Genomic DNA, 22059 nt, shown 5'->3' with positions numbered 1-22059 from the left:
CTGTGGGTTGTTAAAGACTGGGCTGCTAAATGCAGAGTCAAACAGGAAAACAAGGTAATTGCTTAAAGATGTCTGCCCTGGACGTGGGAGGAATGAACGTGCCATGAATTTTCCATGCTTAAATTAGATAATGTGTCCTAATCGCCACAGTTCCCTGCCCACATTTCATTTTAGCTCTTCATCTGGATTTCATAAACATTTCCAACCCTAGGAAGGACCCCATGCCTAGAAATGTTTCCTCTTTCAAGTCTGTAAGCCCATGAGAGGAAGGAGAGCTCCTTTCTGACTTACAGAGGATCATAAGGCTGTCCCCACACTTCAGTGCCCTACAGACCTCTGCACAACCTTTGTGTGCCTCAGTAGCCTGGCCCTGAGGCCAGCCGTGCCCACAGCAGCAGTGGACTAGCTCACCCACCTGTACTCTTCTTCTGCAGCTCCAAGGAACCATTCTCCAGTATGTGAAGACCCTGATCGAGGTGATGCCCAAGATATGCCGCCTGCCCCGGCACGAGTACGGCTCCCCAGGTTGGTGATGGGAAGATAATGGAAACTGCCCCATGTTGGGGTGGGAGCTGTGACCATCCCCCTGGGACTCTGCATCTCTAACCTGCCCGGGAACCCAGGATCTTTGCATCCTAGCACAGTCCCCAGCCAGGCAGCCTTGAACTTGTCTTAATCTCCCTTGGTGGAGGTAAATGATGTCTGCTGGGCCTGCCTCACAACACCACTGTCCAGTGAGAGCATTTAAATATGAATAGCCAAGGCTTCCTAAGGGCGATCATGGTCTGGAGCTCTGTCTCTCTCAGAGACTTTCTGTGTGGAGATGGCTAGTGCCCTGATGGTGGTGCAGGTGACATATCTTGGGCGAGTTACAAACATATTTTTTTTTTTGCCTTTCGACCTGGGGACTGGAGAATGGGGGGTAATGGAGACTGAATTTAGTTTCAAAAAAAAATCAACATGTCCAGTACTGGGTACTGTGATTCACAATAGGAAAGGGATAAAGCCAAAAGCTCTAATGTCCAATCCCAGCTACCACACTGACTTGCTGTGTGATTGTGGGTATGTTATTTACCTTCTCTGAAAACAGGTAACAGTGCCTAGCTAATGGTATTGTTATGAGTAGTAAATGAGATATTACAAAAGAAAATGCGGTGTGTATACACAGTGGAGTTTTACTCAGCCACAAAGAATGAAATGATGTCATTTGCTTGTCAATGGATAGAACTGGAGAACATCAGGCTAAGTGGAATAACCCAGACTCAAAGTCAAAGGTCGAATGTTTTCTCTCATGAGGGTGGGGGAGAAAGGGAATTAAAAAAAGGGATCTCACGAAAATAAAAGGGAGACCAATAGAATATAGCAAGGAGGTCAAGAAGGAGGGAGGAAAGGGGGGCTGTGGAAGTGCTGGGAAATAAAGTCTCCCAGATTATGCCATGTCCATACACAAGTATCCCAATGAATCCTGCTCAGATATATCATTATAATGCACTAATTAAAATGAGAAGTACTCTTATTAAGGAGTAGTAATGTAGCTTAAAATCTGGAAAAAAAAAAACTAGATGGGATTGCAGATAACATGCCTACCACAATATCTAATGCCTATAAATACTAGTTGGTGTCATTATTAAGAAGTCAGGCAAATTTTTGGAGACAAATAGATCAGAAGACCTGTTCCATTTGTGTTTGTGTTTTATTTTGTTCCAGCTTCCCGAGCTTTTTCAAATACTGAACCCCACAAGAAATCCCACCTTGCTCCCTCACTTAGGGGTCCCATGGCTTGAGCTTGTGTTATCCGAGAGTCAGGTCTGGGGCTACCGCTCAGTCAGTGCTTCCCGTAAACCTGGCTGCACAGGGTCAGCTTCCCACCAACCATTCTGTTCATCTCCCAGGGATCCTGGAGTTCTTCCACCACCAGCTGAAGGACATCATCGAGTATGCAGAGCTCAAAACAGACGTGTTCCAGAGCCTGAGGGAGGTGGGCAATGCCATCCTGTTCTGCCTCCTCATAGAGCAAGCGCTGGTAAGTCCCAAGCCCAAAGCAATCACGGCGGCTCCAGGCTAGAAGGGACAACACCACAACCAGATGCTGAGGCTGAAGTATGTGTAGGCGCTTTCGTTTCACGTTCAGGTGACTATGACCATCAGAAAGCTGCATGGAGTAGTGGCCCTGAAATTAGACCTGAGCTCTTCCCCTCACCAGCTGCCCCTGGGCCTCTGGGCACCCTCCAAATCTTGGTTTTCCGTCCACCATGGGCCAATGCTATGCTGAGAGGTAGCCAGTCCCTGTCCCCTGCCCCCTATGTGTTGACATAGAAATGATGTGTTCACAATCACAAGTGCCATGAGGGATGAGCACAGGGCCCAGAGGGGACATAAAACAGAGCCTGAAGTGGTCTTGGGGCTAAGGAAGGACTTTCCTGGGCAGGCCTCCTGGAAAATGCAAAGGAATTTTCCTGGGGCGCTTTTCCATTCTGAGAGGACAGGATGCTGCGTTATCTTCATTTTTGCTATGGGTGACATGATTTTTCCCTGCAGGGTTATCTAAAGGCTAAGGAGAGATAATGCTCATAGAATGCATGCAGTAAGAATGGAATAATCGGTAGCAGTGCTATTTGTCTGAACTCCCATCCCTAATCCGTGAATGGGATTTATCTTATCAAGAGCTGTGTCTTCCACATTCTTCCCCAATGCTGTCTGTTCTCCATGTGGGGTGGGCCCAGTCCTCCAGGAGAGGGGGAACTGGTCAGCCCTGAGCAGTGGGAGGAGATGGAGGATGTGGCTGTGGGGATGCGTAACCCTCCGGATGCACCGGGGAGCTCTGAGGATCCCTTCATCAGTGCATTCAGCATCAGATGTGAGAGCTAGCTTCCTGCCAGGTGCAGTTCTAGGGTATGGAGGGTGGCCGTGAATAAGAGACAAAGTATTCCCACCTTTGTTCTGAAGACAAAGTCATCCACAGACACTGGCACTCGCTGTGAAGGAACCGCAGGGTAGCAGGATCAGGATTGATGGCAGTGTCGGGAGGGATATTCTAATTTTGGAGAAAATGGAGCTTGATAGCTGTAGGGAACAGAGAGGACCCGAGAGTGAGCTGGAATGCAGAGGCAGAGGGGACAGAGATAGGAGCTGAGCAGAGGGGCTCCTCTCCTGGCCACCACAGAAAGCTGAGAGAGGCCTGGAGCAGGGAGAAGATCCGACTCTCAAAGGCGCTGTTGGGGGAGAACTAACTGGACAGCAGGGGAAGGACAAGACAGCTTGAAGTCCAGTGGTCATCATGGAGGCAGCAAGCCCACGGACAAGAGGGACAGGGGAAGGAGGGAGACAGGAACAAAGGTAGAAAGATGCAGACAGAGAGCACGAGAGCGCTCCTGGCCTCCTAGTCTGGGTGACGCAGGTGAGCCTGTGTACCCCGTCCCTCCATGTCCTCATCTTCAATCAAGGGTCTTGTGCCAGCTGTTCCCTCCAACCCTGAGGCTCTGAAATGGGGACTGTTGCTCTTCCTCTGAGGAATAATTGCTCCTCTGTTGCCCCTTTAAATGGACTCTGGAGAGGGCTAATTGCTTCTCTTTAAATAACAGGTTGTTAGCATGGTTCAGTGGGCCTGGGTTGCTATGGCAACCAAGCCTTCAGAAGTCACAGGGATGAGAAGGGAAAACACAGCTCAAGGCCTGTGGGGTACCAGGAGATGTGGAGGTGGGGAGGGTGGGTCAGCTCCTCCTTTCAGGAAGAACATCAATTCACACCAGGATGCAGGCAAATAATGGGGGCTGCAAGAAAAGGAAAATATTTCTCAGCTTACCCCCTCCCTGTCTGGGTGGTCACTTGCATGTATTAGCAAGGAGAGCAAGACACTCAGGAGCAAAGACTTTCCCAGTGGAAAGGGACCTCAGCAGCACAGATGCACCTAGCCCCTGTGGAGAACCCGAGAGGGAAGCAGTTCACCTGAGTCACAGGATGCAGCAGCAGATCTCTCTCTCTCTCTCTTCCAATTCGATCCCAGCCTAGACGGCTGGGTGGGGTGGGGTGACCAGGACAGGAATCAGGGCTCACCAAAGCTGTGTTCCCCTGGCTGCTTTGAAAGTTGGGGAAATCATCAAGCAAAGGCTGGGCTTTCTGATAGTAAAATGGGGCCTGAACATCCTGGAACTTGTTAGTATAGGAAACCAGAATTAAATATTCATGTGACATCAATTGTTCTTATTAAATAGAATAGTAAAGCAATTCAGAAAGACTGATGGCCATCCATAGAGGAATAGCTGTATGAACAGTGTAACATCCATACTTCTGGAAGACTCTGAAGCAGTTAAAAAGAGTAAAGTGAGCTGGCCATGGTGGCACATACCTGTAATCTCAGTGGCTCGGGAGGCTGAGGCAGGAGGATCATGAGTTCAAAGCCAGCCTCAGCAATTTAGTGAGGCTCTAAGCAACTTAGTGAAACCCTGTCTCAAAAGAAAAACGGTTGGAGATGTGGCTCAGTGGATAAGCACCTCTGGGTTCAATCCCAAGTACAGGAAAAAAAAAAAAAAAGTAAAGCGATATAGCTTTCCACATATCAGCATAAGAAATGTGGAGAGGAAAACCAGCAAGTTCCTAGACAAGCCACATTGTGACATCATGTATAGAAGATGAAACCCACAAAATAACACCACACCAAGAAGAAATGTGGGAAATACATACTCATTTTCTCTACAGGTCAGGGAGGAAACCAGGGTTAGAGGTCAACAGGGGCTTTACCCTTATCTGAAATGTCTTCATTTCCAACAAGGAAAATATGTTCATGTACTCTTCACCTAAAATTAATTTTAAAATAATAACATGTACTAGCTCTAGAAGAATGAGGGTACTGAAAAGTACAAAAAGGTAAGTGAGAAGGCTTTTGTCCGTTTTTCTTTTGTGACATCTGCCTTTGTGTAATTTTGTCTTTCACTATTCTCTTGTGGATTCCATATTGGTCATATGCTAAAATACCTTCTTGCCTTTTATAAGAGACATTAATATAACTTTAATATGTAGACAGAGGAAATAGAAATTTAAAAGATTACTTAGACAAATATTTTCTTCATTAAGATATGTATTTGTTTCTCAAAATTCAGTATATATTAGAGAAAATTTTTGGTGTTTTTAAAGTGTAACATACAAAGGCATAAAGTTTCAAGTGAATAGCTGGATCAAGGGACACGCCCAGGTAATACCCACCAGGTCTATAAACAAAACACTTGCACTGTTGTAGATTGTTCCTTTAGGGCATCATAAGTGCCCCCAAAGAAATGATTCTGATATCCCAAAAATGAGTTGTCTGTCCTTCGCATGTAACTTCTTATGAATGGACTCATATCCAGTATGATTCCCTTTCCTGTATGACCTCTGTTGTTCAACATCATGTCTGTGCAGTTCAAGTTGTGGATGGTTCTCTTTTCATGACCGAGTATTCTCATTGCATGAATATACTAATTGAACTATCCATTTTATTGTGGACGAACATTCGGGTTGTTTAGTTTTGTATCCTTATGACTATTCTTGTAGCTATCTTTTGGTGAATGCATGTTATTTTTATTAGGTAAACTTGATTAGCTCCAGTAAGTACTACACCAAGCAACTTTACACATTCATTTTATCAATTTATACTCCCATTCCAAAATTTCTTCACATCCTCATGAACTGAATTTGTCCACCTTTTTAATCCTAGCCATTTTGGTGGGTGAATCTTGATCTCATTACATTTTTTATTTCTTTAGTGATTCTGAGCCCCTTCCCACATGTTACGGGCCACTTGGAATCCCTCCTTTGTAAAGTGCCATTCTACATCATTGCCCATTTTTAAATTGTGTTTTCTTTAATGGCTTATAACCATTAGACACTACAGATGCATGTGTTGCAAATGTATCAATGTGGCTTATCTTTTGGTGAAATAGTTCTCAGAGATTAGGGCATCTATCTCTGGTTGGTGCCCTGTGATGCACTTAGAAAATCTTCCTCAAAGTTATGAAGATATGTTGTCTTCTGAAAGTTCGGAGTCTAATCTTTCAAAGCTGAACAGAACTTGAAGTCTGTTATTCATTTGGAATGGATCTTTGGTCTTAATGGAGGCAGAGATCCAACTTCACTCTTTTTGGTGAAAAGCCCCTTTCCCTCCCTCTGTAGGGGTGGTACTAGGCCGTTTGTGTATCAAGTTTTCATAAATGGTCTGATCATAACGGGCTCTTAATAGTTGTGGGATCTAATCTGAAATTAATATTTAAGTATCTGCTTATATGTCTCATGTTTTTAAAGGAAATCGTTATGAACATCAAGTGTTTCTTCTGGCACCTCAGGCTGGGAAATCATAAGGTGGTCATTAGAGGAAAGAGGGAATCAATCACCAAGTTTTCAATTCTGTCATTTTCTAGTCATCAGCTCACTGTTTGTGCCCTCACCTACCAGGAGAGGGCGCTGTTCGTACATGTGAGTGGTAGAAGGCTGAATTTCTGGGAAGCAGGCGGCCATTCCTGCATAGTTTCTTGCCCAGGTCTTCAGACCCTGTTGCTCATTCCACAGAAACACTCTGAGGAGTCATTTGGGAACACTACTTCCTTTCCAGGAGGTAGGAGAGTCTGCACTGAAGCTCACCAATTCAGACACACACCAGATCTGGGGAAGGTTTCAGATACCTACCCTGGAGGTATCCGACACCAGGGTCAGAGAATCCTTTGTTGTACCGGGTGTCCTGCCTTGAAGGATGTAGAGCAGCATTTCTGACCTTGACCACTAGGTGCCAGTAGCTTCCCCCCTCAGATGTGCTGACCAGCAATGGCTCCAGGTATTATTGCCTGATATTCCTCTGGAAGACAAAACCTACCACTTACCAAGTGCAACTTGACATCTGGCAGATGGAAAAACTGAAGCCCCAAGAAGGCATCGAGTTTTCCCAGGGTCACACCTAGTGCAGGATTGGGACAAGAAGCCCACTGGAGTATAGAAAGGTGTAGTTGAGCTTCTTAGATGGATTACTTTGTTGCATTGGTCCAGCCCCACATCTGGCCCCCACCCCCGTCTCTGACTTCTACTTTATAGTCCCTGTTTTCCAGTTCTATTGTCCTCATTACACCATCAAAATAAATTCCTCGACAGAAAACCCAGAGAAGCAGAAAGAAAACTAAAACCACATTGTCACACCAAAGTAATCACTGTTCATTTTCCAAAGGTTATTTTTCCAGATGTTTTTATGTCCTTTCATAAATATTAACTTCTCTCACATAAAACTAATTGTTAAGTTAGTCATAAAAGGAATGTTCACCAAGCTCAGAAGAAGGGCTACCTCTGTGGGGACACCCAGGGAGTCAGGAGCAGGAGAAAGGTCTCTTGCTTTTTACTTCACATTCTAGATTACTATTTGAATTTATTACAATTAACATTTATTGCTTTCCTCCTTAAAAGGAAATAGTTGCACACTTAAATGTACATAAATTGAATTCAAGGAAAGTAAAAATCAAATGCCTGCTTTCAGTCGCCCATCACAGACTCACTCTACATTCCTACCTATACTTGATCCAGAGTTATTTTGCCTACCCTTCTGAGGGTAACCTCCCTGGCTACCCAAGAAGCATGCTCTCTCTGTGTGGGCACCCTCAACAGTGCCCCTCAGCCTTTCTGTGTGAACCCTACTTCCAGCCCAATACCAGAACCAGGGTATGTTATTGATTGAAAATAGCCAGGCTGTGTGGAAGGGAGACAGCTGGACTTCTATTAGTTCCTTGCCCTTGGGTAGCTTTATGGTTTCAAGTGTCTTGACACTTTTCCAGGCATGGCCTAATCTTGAGAACAAACCTGCTAGGCTTATCAGCATATCAGGACCTGGCAAGATGGTCTGAGAATCACTGGTTCTGCAGAACGTGCCCAAGAGTCCCCATGGGCTCAGAGGGGAAGCACGCACCCCATCTCTGATGGAACTACTCACTGTCCACCCCCTGAGTTGACAACATGGAGGATTGGACCTCCAGGAGTGGACAGATAGCGGACAAGGTGATCTCATAGCTATTAACTCTTTACTCAAAAACAACAACAAACCCTTTCGTTCACAGTCTGACAGTGGCAGCAAGAGTTGATAAAAATGAATTGTCAGTTGATGGGTTTGCTCAAAGTTTTGCTGATGAAAGTTTCTGATCTGAAACATTTAGACACCAGCAGCCTGAGTATTCTTCAATACAGTGAAACGGTATAAAAGGACTGATCTCGAGAAACAGGCAGGAGATAGAAATGATCTCTACGAGGGCCACACCGGGCTTAATGACTAAGAATGAGGGGGAGGGCATTTCATTTCATTTCATTTGTCCAAATGAAGTGTGCCTGCTCACCCCTGAGATCCTCAAAACACCAGCATTCCTCTTGAGACAGGCTATCAGTCACCATTGTCCAAAGCCAACTCAGTCCTTGCTAATTTCATTAGCCTTCCAGGAGCTACTGAGAAATCAGAGCCTGTGTCAGGCAGGGCCTTTTCTATGGGGAGACACCAATGGACAGAGTGCCTGGAAGCTGAGGGCTTAAGGTCACAACAGAGTTGGTTCTGTGGAGTTACACAGCGGATGTCTCCAAAAAAGTAGTGTGGTACAATGGTGTCAACTTGGGCTACTCATTAAAATCTACATCTGGAAAACTAAAAATCCTGATGTCAGACACCCATCTCACGCCAGGGAAAACAAAGTCTCTGGGAGTGGACCCAGGAATTCTGAAAGCTCTGCCCTTGATCTTAAGGTACAACCAGAGTGGAGAACCCCTGATCTTCTTGGGCTGGTATTCCAAGCTTAGGCATTGGGACTTACCTGTCACAATTTTTGCCATCTCTTCAGATCACTGATCTGTTATTTACATGGTCATTTATTTAAATCAACTTTTCAAACTTATCACTTCCACTAAAAAGTGCAGGCTCCAGATGAAGGTTTTCCAGTGAAGGCTGTCAGAAAGATTGACAGGCAACTCAAAAGGAAAGAACAGGTCATTATTATTAAATACCATTCCCTTATACCTCTAGTCCCATCTTGGAAAATGTTCACCTTGGTTGGCACTGGCATGGGACCAAGGGAAAGCCACTTTCTAGGCCACCATCTCTTAGCTGTAGATCTTTTCCAGCTGATCAGACATGATTCTGATCCCAAAATAATTATTCTCTGAGCCCTTGACAGAGGGAAGGGGTGGAGGAGAGACATTGTAATGTATAGCATTCATCATGGGAGGCACAGGTTGATGGGAAAAGAACACACACAGCCCACACAGACTAGGGTAAGATTATTACTGCCTCATTCAGCTAGGGCAACAGAGAAGGGAGAAGCCCATGGGCAGGAACAGATGGAGCATCTCAGAAGAGCCTTCCCCTGCAAGTGGAGTCTCAGATGAAGGCCTGGAAACTGCAGCTGGTGTTTTCTGCACAGAGGAGTGTCATGGGGGATGGAAGCCTGATTTTTTGCCTGCTCCACCGGCCCCGTCTCCTTGGGGCTTAACATCAGTATGCAGGAAACACTCACACTAATATGTTCATCCATATAAGGAAATGTTTAGAGCCACGGCTCTCTGGGTAGGCCCAGGCCCTCATCCCCCCTCTCCCACCAGAATGGGGATCCTGGGCTGGGGTGCTTCAGCCTCCAGTTTTCCCAGCTCATTTCTTTTCAATTACTTGTCAGAGATATGAAAACATAATGCATTAGTGTTAATTGTCTTTTTGTGGCCTCAAAACCCAGAGCTAAAAGTTATTTAAGGAAATGTTGTTTTGAGATTTTGAGATTGGTTTGATGATTCCCTTTAGTAAATCAGCTAAAAATGGTAGTTTGTCAATCAGGAATGGAGCCTCGGGGTAGAGTCTTATGCTGTTTCATATCCTTAGGATCACAGTGAATCATTTACACACACACACACACACACACACAATCTATGAGATATCCTTTAGCCAAGAGAAATCGAATCCCTTAGTAGTCTCAGACTAAGTTGGGAACATTCCAGGTTTTTTTGGTATTTGATATACTTAATTTAAAACTGATAGACCATGAAGATTTATAACACAAAAAGAACATTTTAAGACTGAAAGCAATGCAAAAATAAAATACAAATCCCTTTAAGAGTCTTGAGGTGGGTTCCTTACAAATTATTTGTGCATCTTGATTCTAAAAATGTTTTCTCTCATGACAAAGGCCAAATTTATAGCAGGCCTTGGTTCTAATTAACCATCTAATGATTAGTTGTCTCATAAACATAATGCATGTGCGGTTGTCACGTTGTGAGAGTAATAGCATTAGCATGACATTGGTACAAGCTAAAGGTACCAGTGGAAGTGGGAATTTTCTCTCATGAACTCCAGAGAGAAAATTCTCCAGATGCAGAAGTGAAGATCTCAAATGAGGTGATCCTGGAACTTTTGGTAATGGTGTTGCTTCAGAGTTTTTTGTTTTGTAGAGCAGTTAATCTATTATTCACACTTTAGAAACCCCATCATGGGCCCTGGTACAAAAAAGATATATTAAAAACATATAAAATATAATTGAGGAAATTTTAGTGATTATATATTAAGAAGCTTAAAATCTAGATGGTTTCAATACTGAGGTTATATAGACATCTGTTCTTGTTTTTAGGGTTTAGGGCTGAAGTAACCATGTGTTTAATGTACTTTTGAATGATTCAAGAGATCAGAATTATAGCAGATGACAAGATGCGCAAATATTTCCAAATATTTTATATAATTAGCACCTTTCATAATGCCAAGGAGGGATAGAAAACCTCATCAGAGAACCAAAAGAAGGAAAGGGGTCATTAGTAAGTCTAGAGAGGAAGAAAAGTTATGAGGGGTTTCATTTCTTCCTGCTACTTCCGCTAGCTGGCAAGATTTATTCTTGGTAACTTATGCCCTGAAGCTGCTTCTGACCTCATTTTTTAAATTTATATACAGGCATCTGCTTGCACCAAGCTCAGTGATGACTCATACTGACCATCTGTTTGATTTACTATCAGGAAATATCAGTTCAGGATCAGAGGAAAAGGCAAATGGAACCAGGGATGCTGGCCAGGGGTCCCTTCAGACCTAGGTGTGGTCCTAGAGACACTCCATTGTCCACCCTTCCTTTAGACTGGCCATGGCAGTAAGACTCACCTTCTGCTGCAGGGGCTCTTATAGGTGAAGATGAACAATAGTGCTTCCTCCCTATATTAGGTATGAGAGAGATGTCACACACTTAGCTTCTCTGAGGGCTGCCTTTCTGTGCTTGAGCCGACGGAGGGACCTGCTAAGGGGGAAATTTACTAACGGGCAAAGCATCAGGGGACAAAATGACAGCTGACTTCTCCACGTATAGCAGAAGGATCTTGATACAGTCATAATCAGAACATGTGGCTCCTCATTGTACTCACCAATCAAACCCTCACCTTTGACCCACAAGCCCTGGAAAATTCAGCACTTAGCCATGTTTACTCCTCCAGGCCCATATATTTTAGCTCATCCCCTCCCTGGCTGCACAACCCATCCACACTGTAAAGACAGCAGGACAAGTTGGGAAGATGCTGGGGTACAAATAGATCCTTTGTGGAAAAGGTTCGTTAAGAGCAATCTCTCTCATGACTGGCACCACACCCACTAGGATATGAGGCCCGTGGGCTGTCTACTCTGTAGAAACCATACACAGCAACCCTAGGCCACACTTGTCATCTGTGCTGGAGGTGAACTCCCATCCCACAAAGCTATGAGGGCCCCATCAGGGGCTGAGGATGCATATCAGGTAGGGCACCCACCTACCATGCATGGAGCACTGGGTTCCGTTCCCCAGTAACCGCGTGCGCGCGCGCGCACACACACAATGCCATCATTATCTCCCAGTGACAGCAGCAGTGGTCTGAGACCCCTGGAAACTGCCCTGTTGACCCAACATTGTAGGCACTGGAGTTTGTCCTCCTCTGTTGCGATAGTGCCTAGGAGAAAACTCACCTCCTGAAATGCCCACACAGGTGCCACCTGGGTATGACTCACCAGTCAGCTGTTTGCTTTTCAAGGCAGCAGCAAAGTGGCAGAAGGACTGGAGGTCTGTGTTCCAGTTAATTCTCAAGCTTAATTCCATTTTATATTTCCTATCTATGAACTTGCTGATTTCATGTTCTGGTCATTTGTAATAAACAGTTCCCAGGGGCCTTTGCTGTTGCATTGCTGCAGTACGGGTCCAGCCTTGCCCCCCTACTGTAGCGTAATGGTTCTGAGGATGTGTCCTTCTGTACCTAATGACTATTGAGGGAGAATCAGGTGCTGGCAAACACGTACCACCCAGCAGGTTCCAGCTGGCCACTTGGAATTTTTAATTCGGCATTTCTAACTTGCAACATGGTAGAGATGCAGGAGAACCCTCCTGCCTTTGTCCCTCTGAAAAAGATCTTTGTTCCATCCAGGATTCTAAAACTCAGCAGGCTGAGATTGGTTTTAGAAAAGATGGATGATGATAATCCTGGGAGGCCAGAACTCCAGCTCATTAGGTAAGAAGTGATCTGAATTCACTTATGCTCTGCCTGCATCCAAAGGAACATGCAGTACCTCACAAAGGAAGAGCTGGTGTCATTAAATGCAGAGACTGTCACATGAAGTAAGACAGCCTGGTTTCAGGCATGTGAGCACTCTGTTGGAAAGGGCAGATCTTTAGACTCAGAAATCCTGATTCAAGTCTCATCTGTGTACTTGGTAAGTTTTGAGACCCTAGAAATGTTAGTCTACCCTATGTTGGGGCTAAGTACCTACCTCTGAGTTCTTAGTAATTAAACAAGGTGATCAATGTGAAGACCCCAGAGCTTAAAAAGCAAAAACTTATGGTTTGGATGTGATCTGTCCCCCAAAAGCTCACATGTGAGACAATGCAAATAAGTTCAGAGGAGAAATGATTGGGTTAAGACTCTTACAACCCAATCAGTGAATTAATACCCTGATAGGGATTAACAGTGGTAACTAAAGTGGTAGGGTATGGCTGCAGGTGGTGGGAACTGGGGGCATGATTTGGGGGTATATATTTGTATCTGGCAAGTGGAGACCTCTCTCTGCTTTCTGCTCACCATATGAGCTGCTTCCCTCTGACACTTTCTTCTGCCTCATCTGAAGACCTGAGGAATCAAGCCAGCTATTGATGGATTGCAACCTCTGAATAAACCTTTCCTCCTTTATAGTTGTTCTGGTTAGGTCCTTTAGTCACAGCAGCAAGAAAAGCTGACTAAAACAGGTGGCAACTTCTCCTGTTGCACCTTAAGGATTCTGTTTTGCCTGAAAAGGGAGGAAAGCAGTCACACCCTATGTATAATGGTGACATTCTTCCCTGCCTCTGGCCAGGAGGGTGGCTTTTCATCCCCATTCAGGTTGTGAACAGGATGGACCTGGAATCTGTCAGTCTTTCTTTGATCTCGGGTGCTACTGGGTCACTAGTCACATATAGTCAGAGGTGCCTGGCCACCTTGAGAAGCACCCACCTGCACACACCCATGCTCCTGTATCTCCTCTCCTCTGGGATCAGTTCCTTCCTTGTGTTGGTGACTTACAAGTCCAGATCTACCCCATGAGGCCCAAGACCTTTTATCCAGAGTTCCCTTCTAGACATGATTCCTTGGATGTCCACAGACATCAGAAGCTGGCTTCACCCACATCTGATCTCATCTCCCTCCTGCAAACACACCATGTCCCCCAAATCTAAGAAGAGGCCTCGTGTGGCCTCATGTCCTCTCTCTCTTCATATCCAGTCATCTGGTCTATGGCAGCTACTTCCTCCTCTCTGTCCCCTTTTACCCTACACCTTGCCCGCCTCTCTTGCCTGGAGGGTTTCAATACTCCTCCCCATCCCACCCACCCCCAATTCCCTTCTCTCCCTTGCAGCCAGAAGGTGGAGCTCTGATACTCCATTTCCCTGATGGAAGCCACCACAGTAGCATCCGAACATCTAAGCACAGTTTTCACATTCCACTCACTCTGCCTCCTGCTTGGCCCCCTTTCCTGATCTCACATCACCTCGCCCAACACTGCACACAGTGGCCTCAGTGCCTGGCCCACCATGGTGTCTCTTGCACTGGGGACTTTGCAGATGCTGTTCTTTTTCACCTAACACCCTGGTTCAGGTCTCTAGTTAGTATTTCCTTTACCAAAAAGCATTTCCAGTCATCCTGCCCCCATCTGAATTGATTGTCCAGAGGACTCGTGCATGTCCCAAGTTTAGCTCTTGTAAAAAAAAAAAAAATGCCTCTGCTTTTTTTTTTTGTCCTGTAAGGACTGTGCATGAGGTTTCCCTCACTCTGCATTCCAGCTCCCTGCAAAGAACCATGAGGGTAGTAGATACCTCCTATTTGTCCTGTGAATAAGGGACTTTATCTCTGCTTAGATCTGTCCTAGTCAGAACTTCATGTTTGAACTCTAGATCACATTATACCCATGTTCTCCATGTTCTTCTCATTGGCCTCTCATATCAGACAAAATGCAGGTCCCAGGCATGCTGGTCCCTCCAAGAAGACTCACCCAGTCAGCGTTTGCATAACATGTGGGTCATTGCCTTTCTTCTCCATCAGAAGCAGACTGTGGCCAGACAGTTCAGCAGTCTACAGACAGCTTAGTGGGGCCTTGAATGAATAAGATCTCTGATCAGTTATTAAAAAGAAAAGGCACTGTGGCCAGGAGGGGTTTGGGGAACTCCTGGAAGGTGAAATTCAAGTGGAATTCTGTTAGATGGATAAGATTAAGTGGAGAACTTTGTGAGTTGGGAGGAAAGAATTAAAAGGTATAAGTTGACATCTTAAGTGGTCCAGTACTTTGGAATTACACCAGCACACCACCATTAAGTTATTTACACAAATTCAGATTAGAGGTTACCTCTGGGGAATAGAAGTATCAGTGATTTCCTGTTTGGGTGGTGGGACGGGGACTAGAAGATGGTTCCAGCCTCTTGTCATTTTTTAAACTATATATGTATGTCACTTTTTTTTTTAAAGTTTAAAGAATAGTAGTTGTTATGACCAAAAATCCATTAAATCAACAAATGATCCTGATATGAGCAAGTTGAAGTTTCTCAAGTGATAAAATTTTAAGTGATTTTCTCGTACTTTTGATAATTGTGTTTTTCGTAACATGTATATATAATGAGGGGAAAACCATTTCAAACTTCCTGTCTTAGTCTATTTTCTGTTGCTAAAACTACATACCTGAGACTGGATAGTTCATAAGGAAAATAAATTCATTACTTACCTTTCTGCGGGTTGGGATAGAAAAGGGTGAAGGGCTTGTTGCTGGAGGAAGCTACGGAGTGCTGAGTAATTCAGGGTATCATAAGGTAGGGGCCTGAGAAAAAATGAAGTCGTGACTTTGGTGGAGTCCCTGCCTTGTATACAGGAGGCCCTGGGTGTGATCTCCACCTCCTCAAAAAAAAAAAAAAAAAAAAAAGAGACAAAACCAAACCAACTTTGATAACAGACTCACTCTCCAGATAACCCATTGTCTCATTAATCCATTAATCCATAGATGGATTAACCTATTCATGAGTGCAGAGCCTTTCTGGCCCAATAACCTCCCCAGGATCCCACCTCCAAATTCCATGACATGTGACTTTGGGGATTGGGTCAATATGAGTTTTGTTGGAGACATTCATACCTTCCCTACGTGGGTAGGGCTGGTTAGGAAACCATGTAGGGCCTCAATGTGCTCATCCACAGGATGGACAGGAAGACCTGCCTCCCAGAAATGCTCTAGAGTGTAAAGCAGACGACAGGTATAGAGCACCTGTCATGTAGTTGATGCTCAGAGAGCTCCCTGCCTCCACTTCCCCAAAAGAGCAGAGCAATTATGCTGTTACCAACTCTGTTCTAGGGAGGAACCCTTTGAGACCATTTAATACAGCCTCTTCATTCTGTTGCATTGAAATTGCTCTTAATCACACACAATCACAGTTCAACTCATACAAATGAGCTTATGATGAAAAACAGCATTCTGGGCTCCAACGCATCTCTCCCCACTCACACCCCAAGCCCCGAAACAGCCCGTCTTTATCACTTCTTTCCAGGTCTTCCGGTTATTTCCATAGCCCTTGACAGAGATAACTTCTATTTCATAATTAGCAACTTTAGATGGTATTTATTGACTCCCTGGTGGGAATGATGGGATTTCAGCTCATTTCTTTCTCTCCCCTCTTCCTCTCAGCATTTGATTATAGTACTCCTCACCTCTTTTGTTTCCTCCTGTAATCATAGATAATGTACTTACACCTCCCCTCTTTCTTTTGGTAATTAGATTTAGTGTCTTGACTCCTTTCCAGGATAAGACTGAAACACTGAAAAAACTAACACTCCTGGCTCTTCCACCTCCGACGCCCTGTCAGCTAACACGTTTATATCATCAAGCTGTATTTTTAAATAATATTCATATTCTGTTCTACCTCTGTGATTTATCCTTAAATGTAGCCTAAAACAAAGAAACAATGATATTTGCATAAACCTGTGCAAATATAGTTGTTTGTAGACAAGGTGGCCGGCTAGGATTTAATTTCCTTCCGTTTGATTTCAGAAGCAGGACTTCAAAAGCTTTTGATTTTAAAATTAAGAATTAGTTGCTTTGAGGGTATGGTTTTTCTGTTTGTTTTTGTTTTGTTTTTTTGACTACATTTTTGAAGTAACATTCACTGTAGAAAACAGTGAATGCTTACAAGTAGGAAGAAGTAGGAAGAAGAGGAGAGGGGGATAGAAAATTAAAAACAGCTGAAAATCCCATGACACGGAGCATTTGTTAAAAAATATTTCATACACTTCATACCGAGTAATCAATAAGTTGAAGAGAAAATACTCGTCTCATTAACAAGGAGATGTAGGAAGATACAAGATAGAGAATTGAGAGAACAGAATCTCTTCTTACATGCCAGACACCCAAGTTTCATTCCAGATGATATTTGAGTATTTACTATATATCAGGTATAGTGTTCACCTTTGGGAATAAAATATAATAAAAACATGAACCTCATTTCTGCCTTTATGGAGGTTAAATTCCAATGAGGGAAGATAGATATTAGACAGTTCCACAGAGGAATATATGATATAGATTGATCTCAAATGCTGACAAGGAAAAGCATTGCTCCTTGGAGGACATTTAACAGAAACCTACATGAACAGGGAGGTATTGGGGAGGGGGGGTGTCCAGAAAGTGTTCTGGAAAAATGTTTGAATTGAGATCTGAAAGAAGGGAATTGCTAAGCAAAACGAGTAGGGATGAGGAGATGGATAAGGAGCATTCTATAGAGAGAGAGAGACAGCATGGGCAAGGATTCCCTCATGGACATAAGGGCAGCCAGTTTGAATGACAAAAAGCTACCATCTGAGCCCAGTTGGGGGCACAGGGACGAGGAGAGGGAAGGGAACCAGTGCTGAGTGGGCTTCAGAGGCCAAGTAAGGCCCCTTCCAGCAGAGCATGGCCTGCAGGTTCCTGGGCAGAGTGGACCCTCCCCTGGGTGGGGTCTCTCTAAGATAATGAGGAGACAGAGGTCGTCAGCCATTAGCACCGGCTCCCACAATGGCAGCTTGTTCCTGTTGCTCACACAGGCCTTTCTTTGTGTGTCCCCACTGGCCGTTTTTATTGGTGGCAATGATCTCAGCTAATGAATGCCAGACAGGCACCCTCCTCGGAAGGTGCTGCAGAGTGTGTAGCTAGATGCCTCGGGACACAAATGACCTTCCAGGCAAATGCGTCCCCACCTCTCTCAGGAGGCCACATCCTTCTCTTTGAGACAAATGGCATCCTAGAAAACACGCAGGAAGCACGCCAGCTCAGAGCACCAGAAAACCTTGGGTCTGCAGTTTGTGAATGTGGGGGATGGGCTCAGAGCTGGTAAAACAGCATTTTTCTCCCCAAAAGAAATCCGAAGTAGAAGCTCATCGTGAAAAATGAAGAAAGCAGCCACTTTGCTTTGGTTGCAGAGGACCCGGAGCTTTCTCTTTCCTGTCCCCAGATCAATGGATATTCACAGAATCCAAAGCTGATACTTCACACAACGGCCAACCTTCTAGGAGCGACTGAAAACTTGGCAGTGTGGCTGTGAGAGGCAGAACTTTGCTTAGAACAACTTAAACTCCAGGAGGCGCCTCCTTATGTTTAAAATAAGATCCAAACTCCGTACCCTGCTTAGCAGGCCCCACGTGGTTTGTGTGCTCCCTACCCTAGGGCCTCCTACTCTGTGAACTATAATTGCTTTCATCACTATTGTCCAGCTTATTCCCTACCACAGGGCCCTTGAACTGAAATGCCCTTTACATACAGGGAGCTTCCTCACTTCATTCCATTCTCTATTCAGATATTACTGCCCCCTAAAGTTTTTTTCCCAACCACCCTTCCTCACTCCCAGCCCACTCCCTACCCTATTTTACCACTATCTGAAATCTTATCATTTGTTTACTTGTTTATATATGTCTATCGAGTTAAATTCCAGTAGAGCAAAGGTCTAGTCTAACTTGTTTGACAGCATATTGGCAAAGCCTAGAATAGTGCCTGGTGCTCAGTGAATACTTGTTGGGTGAACAAGCGGGCAGATATGAGAGCTGCAAGTTCAAACTCAGAGGACTGTCAGAGACAAATTCTCTTATTCATCCAAGAAACACTTATGGGGTAAGAATATTCAGTTAATGACTGTGTATGCTAGGCATATCATAATGTTATTTCTGGGAATAAGAGGCAGAGAGACACCATCCGTCCCCTTAAGGAGCTCATGGTGTTGTGATGGTCAACATGGAAAGAATTAAGAGATACGAGAAACACCAGGACACAGACTAGCTGGTCTGAAGAGGTGAAGAAGACGAGGCCCAGGCTCATGCATGGGCAGATGAATTGAGGAGTGCGCCATTCTGTGGGCAAGGACTCCCAGATGGGAGAAGGTCGGGTTTAGAAATGTTGAGCTATGGCACATCCAGGCAGGGACAGCCAGCCAGGAGCCCTTGAGTATGCAAGTCTAGAACTTGGCAAATAAATAAATACATACATACATACATACGTACGTACGTGGTGGAAATATAGACTTGGTAAGTCACAGGCAATGAGTGGGTCATCACGTCACCGGAGTTGGTGAGATACACTAGGTGGGTGGAGTAAAAACCCACATTTTAGGTATTTTAAGAAAACCAGTATTGAAGGGATGGTCAAAAGTAAAAACCTGCAAAGAGGCTAAAAAGGAGAAACCTAAGTGATAGAAGAACACAGCGCCACGTACGGTGGCTTAAGAGGACAGCACCTGACAGTTCAGAGTCACCATGCAGGACGAGGGGAAGGTATCCAGAGCCCTTGTGCCATGGTGGTGTGCCTGCACACGATACTTCTGTTTGCTGAGGAGGAAGGGGAAGGCTAGGGAATGGAGAGGGATGTCTCCATCTCTCTAACAAGGGGCTCAGCTTTGAGGGAGGGAGAGAAAGATGATGTAGTCCAGAGGCAGCCTTGCTTACACCAAACCAAAGTCTCCAGCCATTAGCATTGTCCAGAAATGGACTGACTGCACCCAGAAGAATGGGTTCTTCATTGCTGGAGGCAGTGGGGAAAATAACCTGGATTTTATATTTGGAAAGGCATAAAGGTAACAAATCGAGAATCTAAGCTTCCACCTTCACAAACTGGAGAAAGAGCAAATTAAACCCCAAATCAAGCAGAAGGAAGGAAATGGAATCAGAACTGGATGGAGCCTGGATCTTACCTCATCCCAGTGCCCATGAGTTAAAGATGGAACACAAGCCCCAGTGGGGCGCTGGCTATTCTGGCTCCCACCCTGACTCGTGCTCTGAAATCCTGTGATCATGAGCCCATGAGCCAGCCCCAGAGCAATAAGCCCACTAGCCTGTCTTCTGCTTTGCCCGAATCATACTTTTTTGCTTCTAAGCTGACTTTTATGCATAATTAGTCCCCATCAAACCTTGCCTGACCTGGGTGTTAGTTTCCCTTCTCTCAATAGTTGGTGTCTGGTGTGGAGAAAACCAAACCAATCTGATACGGGAATTTACAAGCCTTTCTGGATTTATAGGTGGACAGATTGGCCCAGCCACCTTCTTTAATCCTGCAGACTTCCCAGACAACCAGACAAAGGATGTCTGGGATCCATCATCGCTGATCCCCCTGTCATTCATCCTACATGAATTGTTATGTGCATGTATGAGAATGGAACAACACATACCACTATTGTGTATAATTATAATGAATCAATAAAAAACTAAAAGAAAAAAAGATTATAGTAAAAATGTATTGAGCTTTCAGTATGTGCCTGGGACTTTGCTACCAGTTTATGCATTCTCTCAATTCTCACAGCAACCCATTAAAGTAAGTATTGTTCTCATCCTCATTTGATAAATACATAGACTCAGAGAGGCTAAGTAATTTGCCAAGGTTACACAGTTAATAAGTACAAGAGCCAGGATTTGAATCCCTGTCTGGCTAACTCTAATGCTCAGGGTTTTAGGAATGAAAATTCTTTCTAGTTTAAAATTATTCTCTCTTTCTTTCCCTCCATCCCTGCAGTCTCAGGAAGAAGTCTGTGATCTGCTCCATGCTGCACCTTTCCAAAACATCTTGCCCAGAGTCTACATCAAGGGTAAGACCAAGCTTGCCTTTGAACTTGATCGTTCTTTCTTTAAACTGGGATTGAACTCAAGGGTGCTTAACCACTGAGCCACATCTCCAGCCCTTTCTTGAATTTTATTTGGAGACGGGATCTTGCTCAGTTGCTAAGTACCTTGCTACGTTGCAGAGGCTGGCTTGAACTCACAATCCTCCTGCCTCAGCCCCCCAAGTTTCTGGGATTACAGGCATGAGCCACCAAACCTGGCAGAATCTGATCACTTAATCCCCGTGACCTCAGATCTGCAGTCAGAAAGAGAAGGTCACATTGGGCACCTGTCGAACAATCACAGGATTAGGAGTGACACTCTAGGCCTTCTGCCTTCTAGACTACCTTAAGTATGTTGCTACCTATCCTTGGTTTAAATTCCTCAAGTGTTGAGGATCTCACCTCTTCATGGGGAGCATGATTCCATTATTGGACACAGCTTACAAAAATCGTTTCTTTGTAGTGATTCCTAATCAGTTTCCAGAACCAAGGAGAAAGTTTGGAATACAGACACATCATCCAGTCCCCTGAGCTTCTCCTTCTCCGTCACCCAGTGTGGCCCAATCTCAAGTCTGCTCGGTTGCTCCTTTTGCAGAGGGAGAACGACTAGAAGTCCGGATGAAACGCCTGGAAGCCAAGTATGCCCCACTTCACCTGGTGCCCCTGATTGAGCGCCTGGGGACGCCCCAGGTAAGAACCTATCACCAAGCCTCTGAGGACCAACAGGAACGTTAGAGGGAGAGCACTGGATCCAACCTCCTCATTTTACAGACAGGGAAACTGAGGCTCAGAGAAGGAAAATGTCCAATACCACAAAGCCAATTAGTGGCAGGAACGGGTCTGGAATGAAATTTGCAGACTGAGTTCTTTCTTCTTCATCCTGTATCATGTGCCCTGCCAAGAGAGGAAGAAGCTAGGTCATTTAGACAAGGACCCATCACACCCCTGTAAGGCATCAAGAAGTCCTCTACACGCAAAATTAAGACGGCACACTCTGAGTCCTCAGTTCATTTCTGGATATTTTTGCTAGAGAAACACTCCCAGAAACAGGAGATGCTTATGGTAACATTGTTTGCGAAAGCCTACATGTCTACCAGTAAAGCAAGGAATACTCAACACCTAAAATGCTGCGGAGTAGTATATTCAGCATTTGCTTAATATGCAATAATAAAAAGGAAAGGTTAGATTTAGCCATATCAATCAGTGTGGATAGACCTTAAACGCCCAGTAGGGTGTATAAAACAAGATGTGCTACAGTTCACACTGGATGGTGCTATTTTTTTTTCTTTTAAACAATGCACATACCCAAACCATATGAATCACACTTTTCCTGAAGATATCTGGAAAATGATATACCTAGTTTATCATGGACAACCTCTGGAGAGAGATGGAATTGAGTGGGGTGGACCCTTCATCTTTAGCCCTAATGTTCTAGTATTTTCAAAGTGAATGGACTTATGTTAGCTCTGTAATTAATTTTACG

General features: G+C 44.6%; 1 protein-coding gene across 2 annotated transcripts in view; it reads left to right on the top strand.

Moving 5' to 3' along the window:
• The window catches only part of Cyfip2 (cytoplasmic FMR1 interacting protein 2), a 127989-nt gene that overhangs the window by 95922 nt on the left and 10008 nt on the right, over positions 1-22059 (top strand). For both annotated transcript variants that reach the window (XM_015492672.2, XM_048782724.1), the window contains 4 exons: positions 435-525; positions 1893-2023; positions 20489-20561; positions 21172-21266. In XM_015492672.2, the coding sequence (XP_015348158.1) occupies positions 435-525; positions 1893-2023; positions 20489-20561; positions 21172-21266 (390 nt within the window). The remainder of the gene's footprint in view (positions 1-434; positions 526-1892; positions 2024-20488; positions 20562-21171; positions 21267-22059) is intronic.

The sequence above is a fragment of the Marmota marmota genome, unplaced genomic scaffold, assembly GCF_001458135.2.
Source record: "Marmota marmota marmota unplaced genomic scaffold, marMar, whole genome shotgun sequence".
NCBI lineage: Eukaryota > Metazoa > Chordata > Mammalia > Rodentia > Sciuridae > Marmota > Marmota marmota.
Note: the sequence above shows the minus strand (reverse complement) of the source record. Positions and strands in the feature narration are given on the sequence as shown.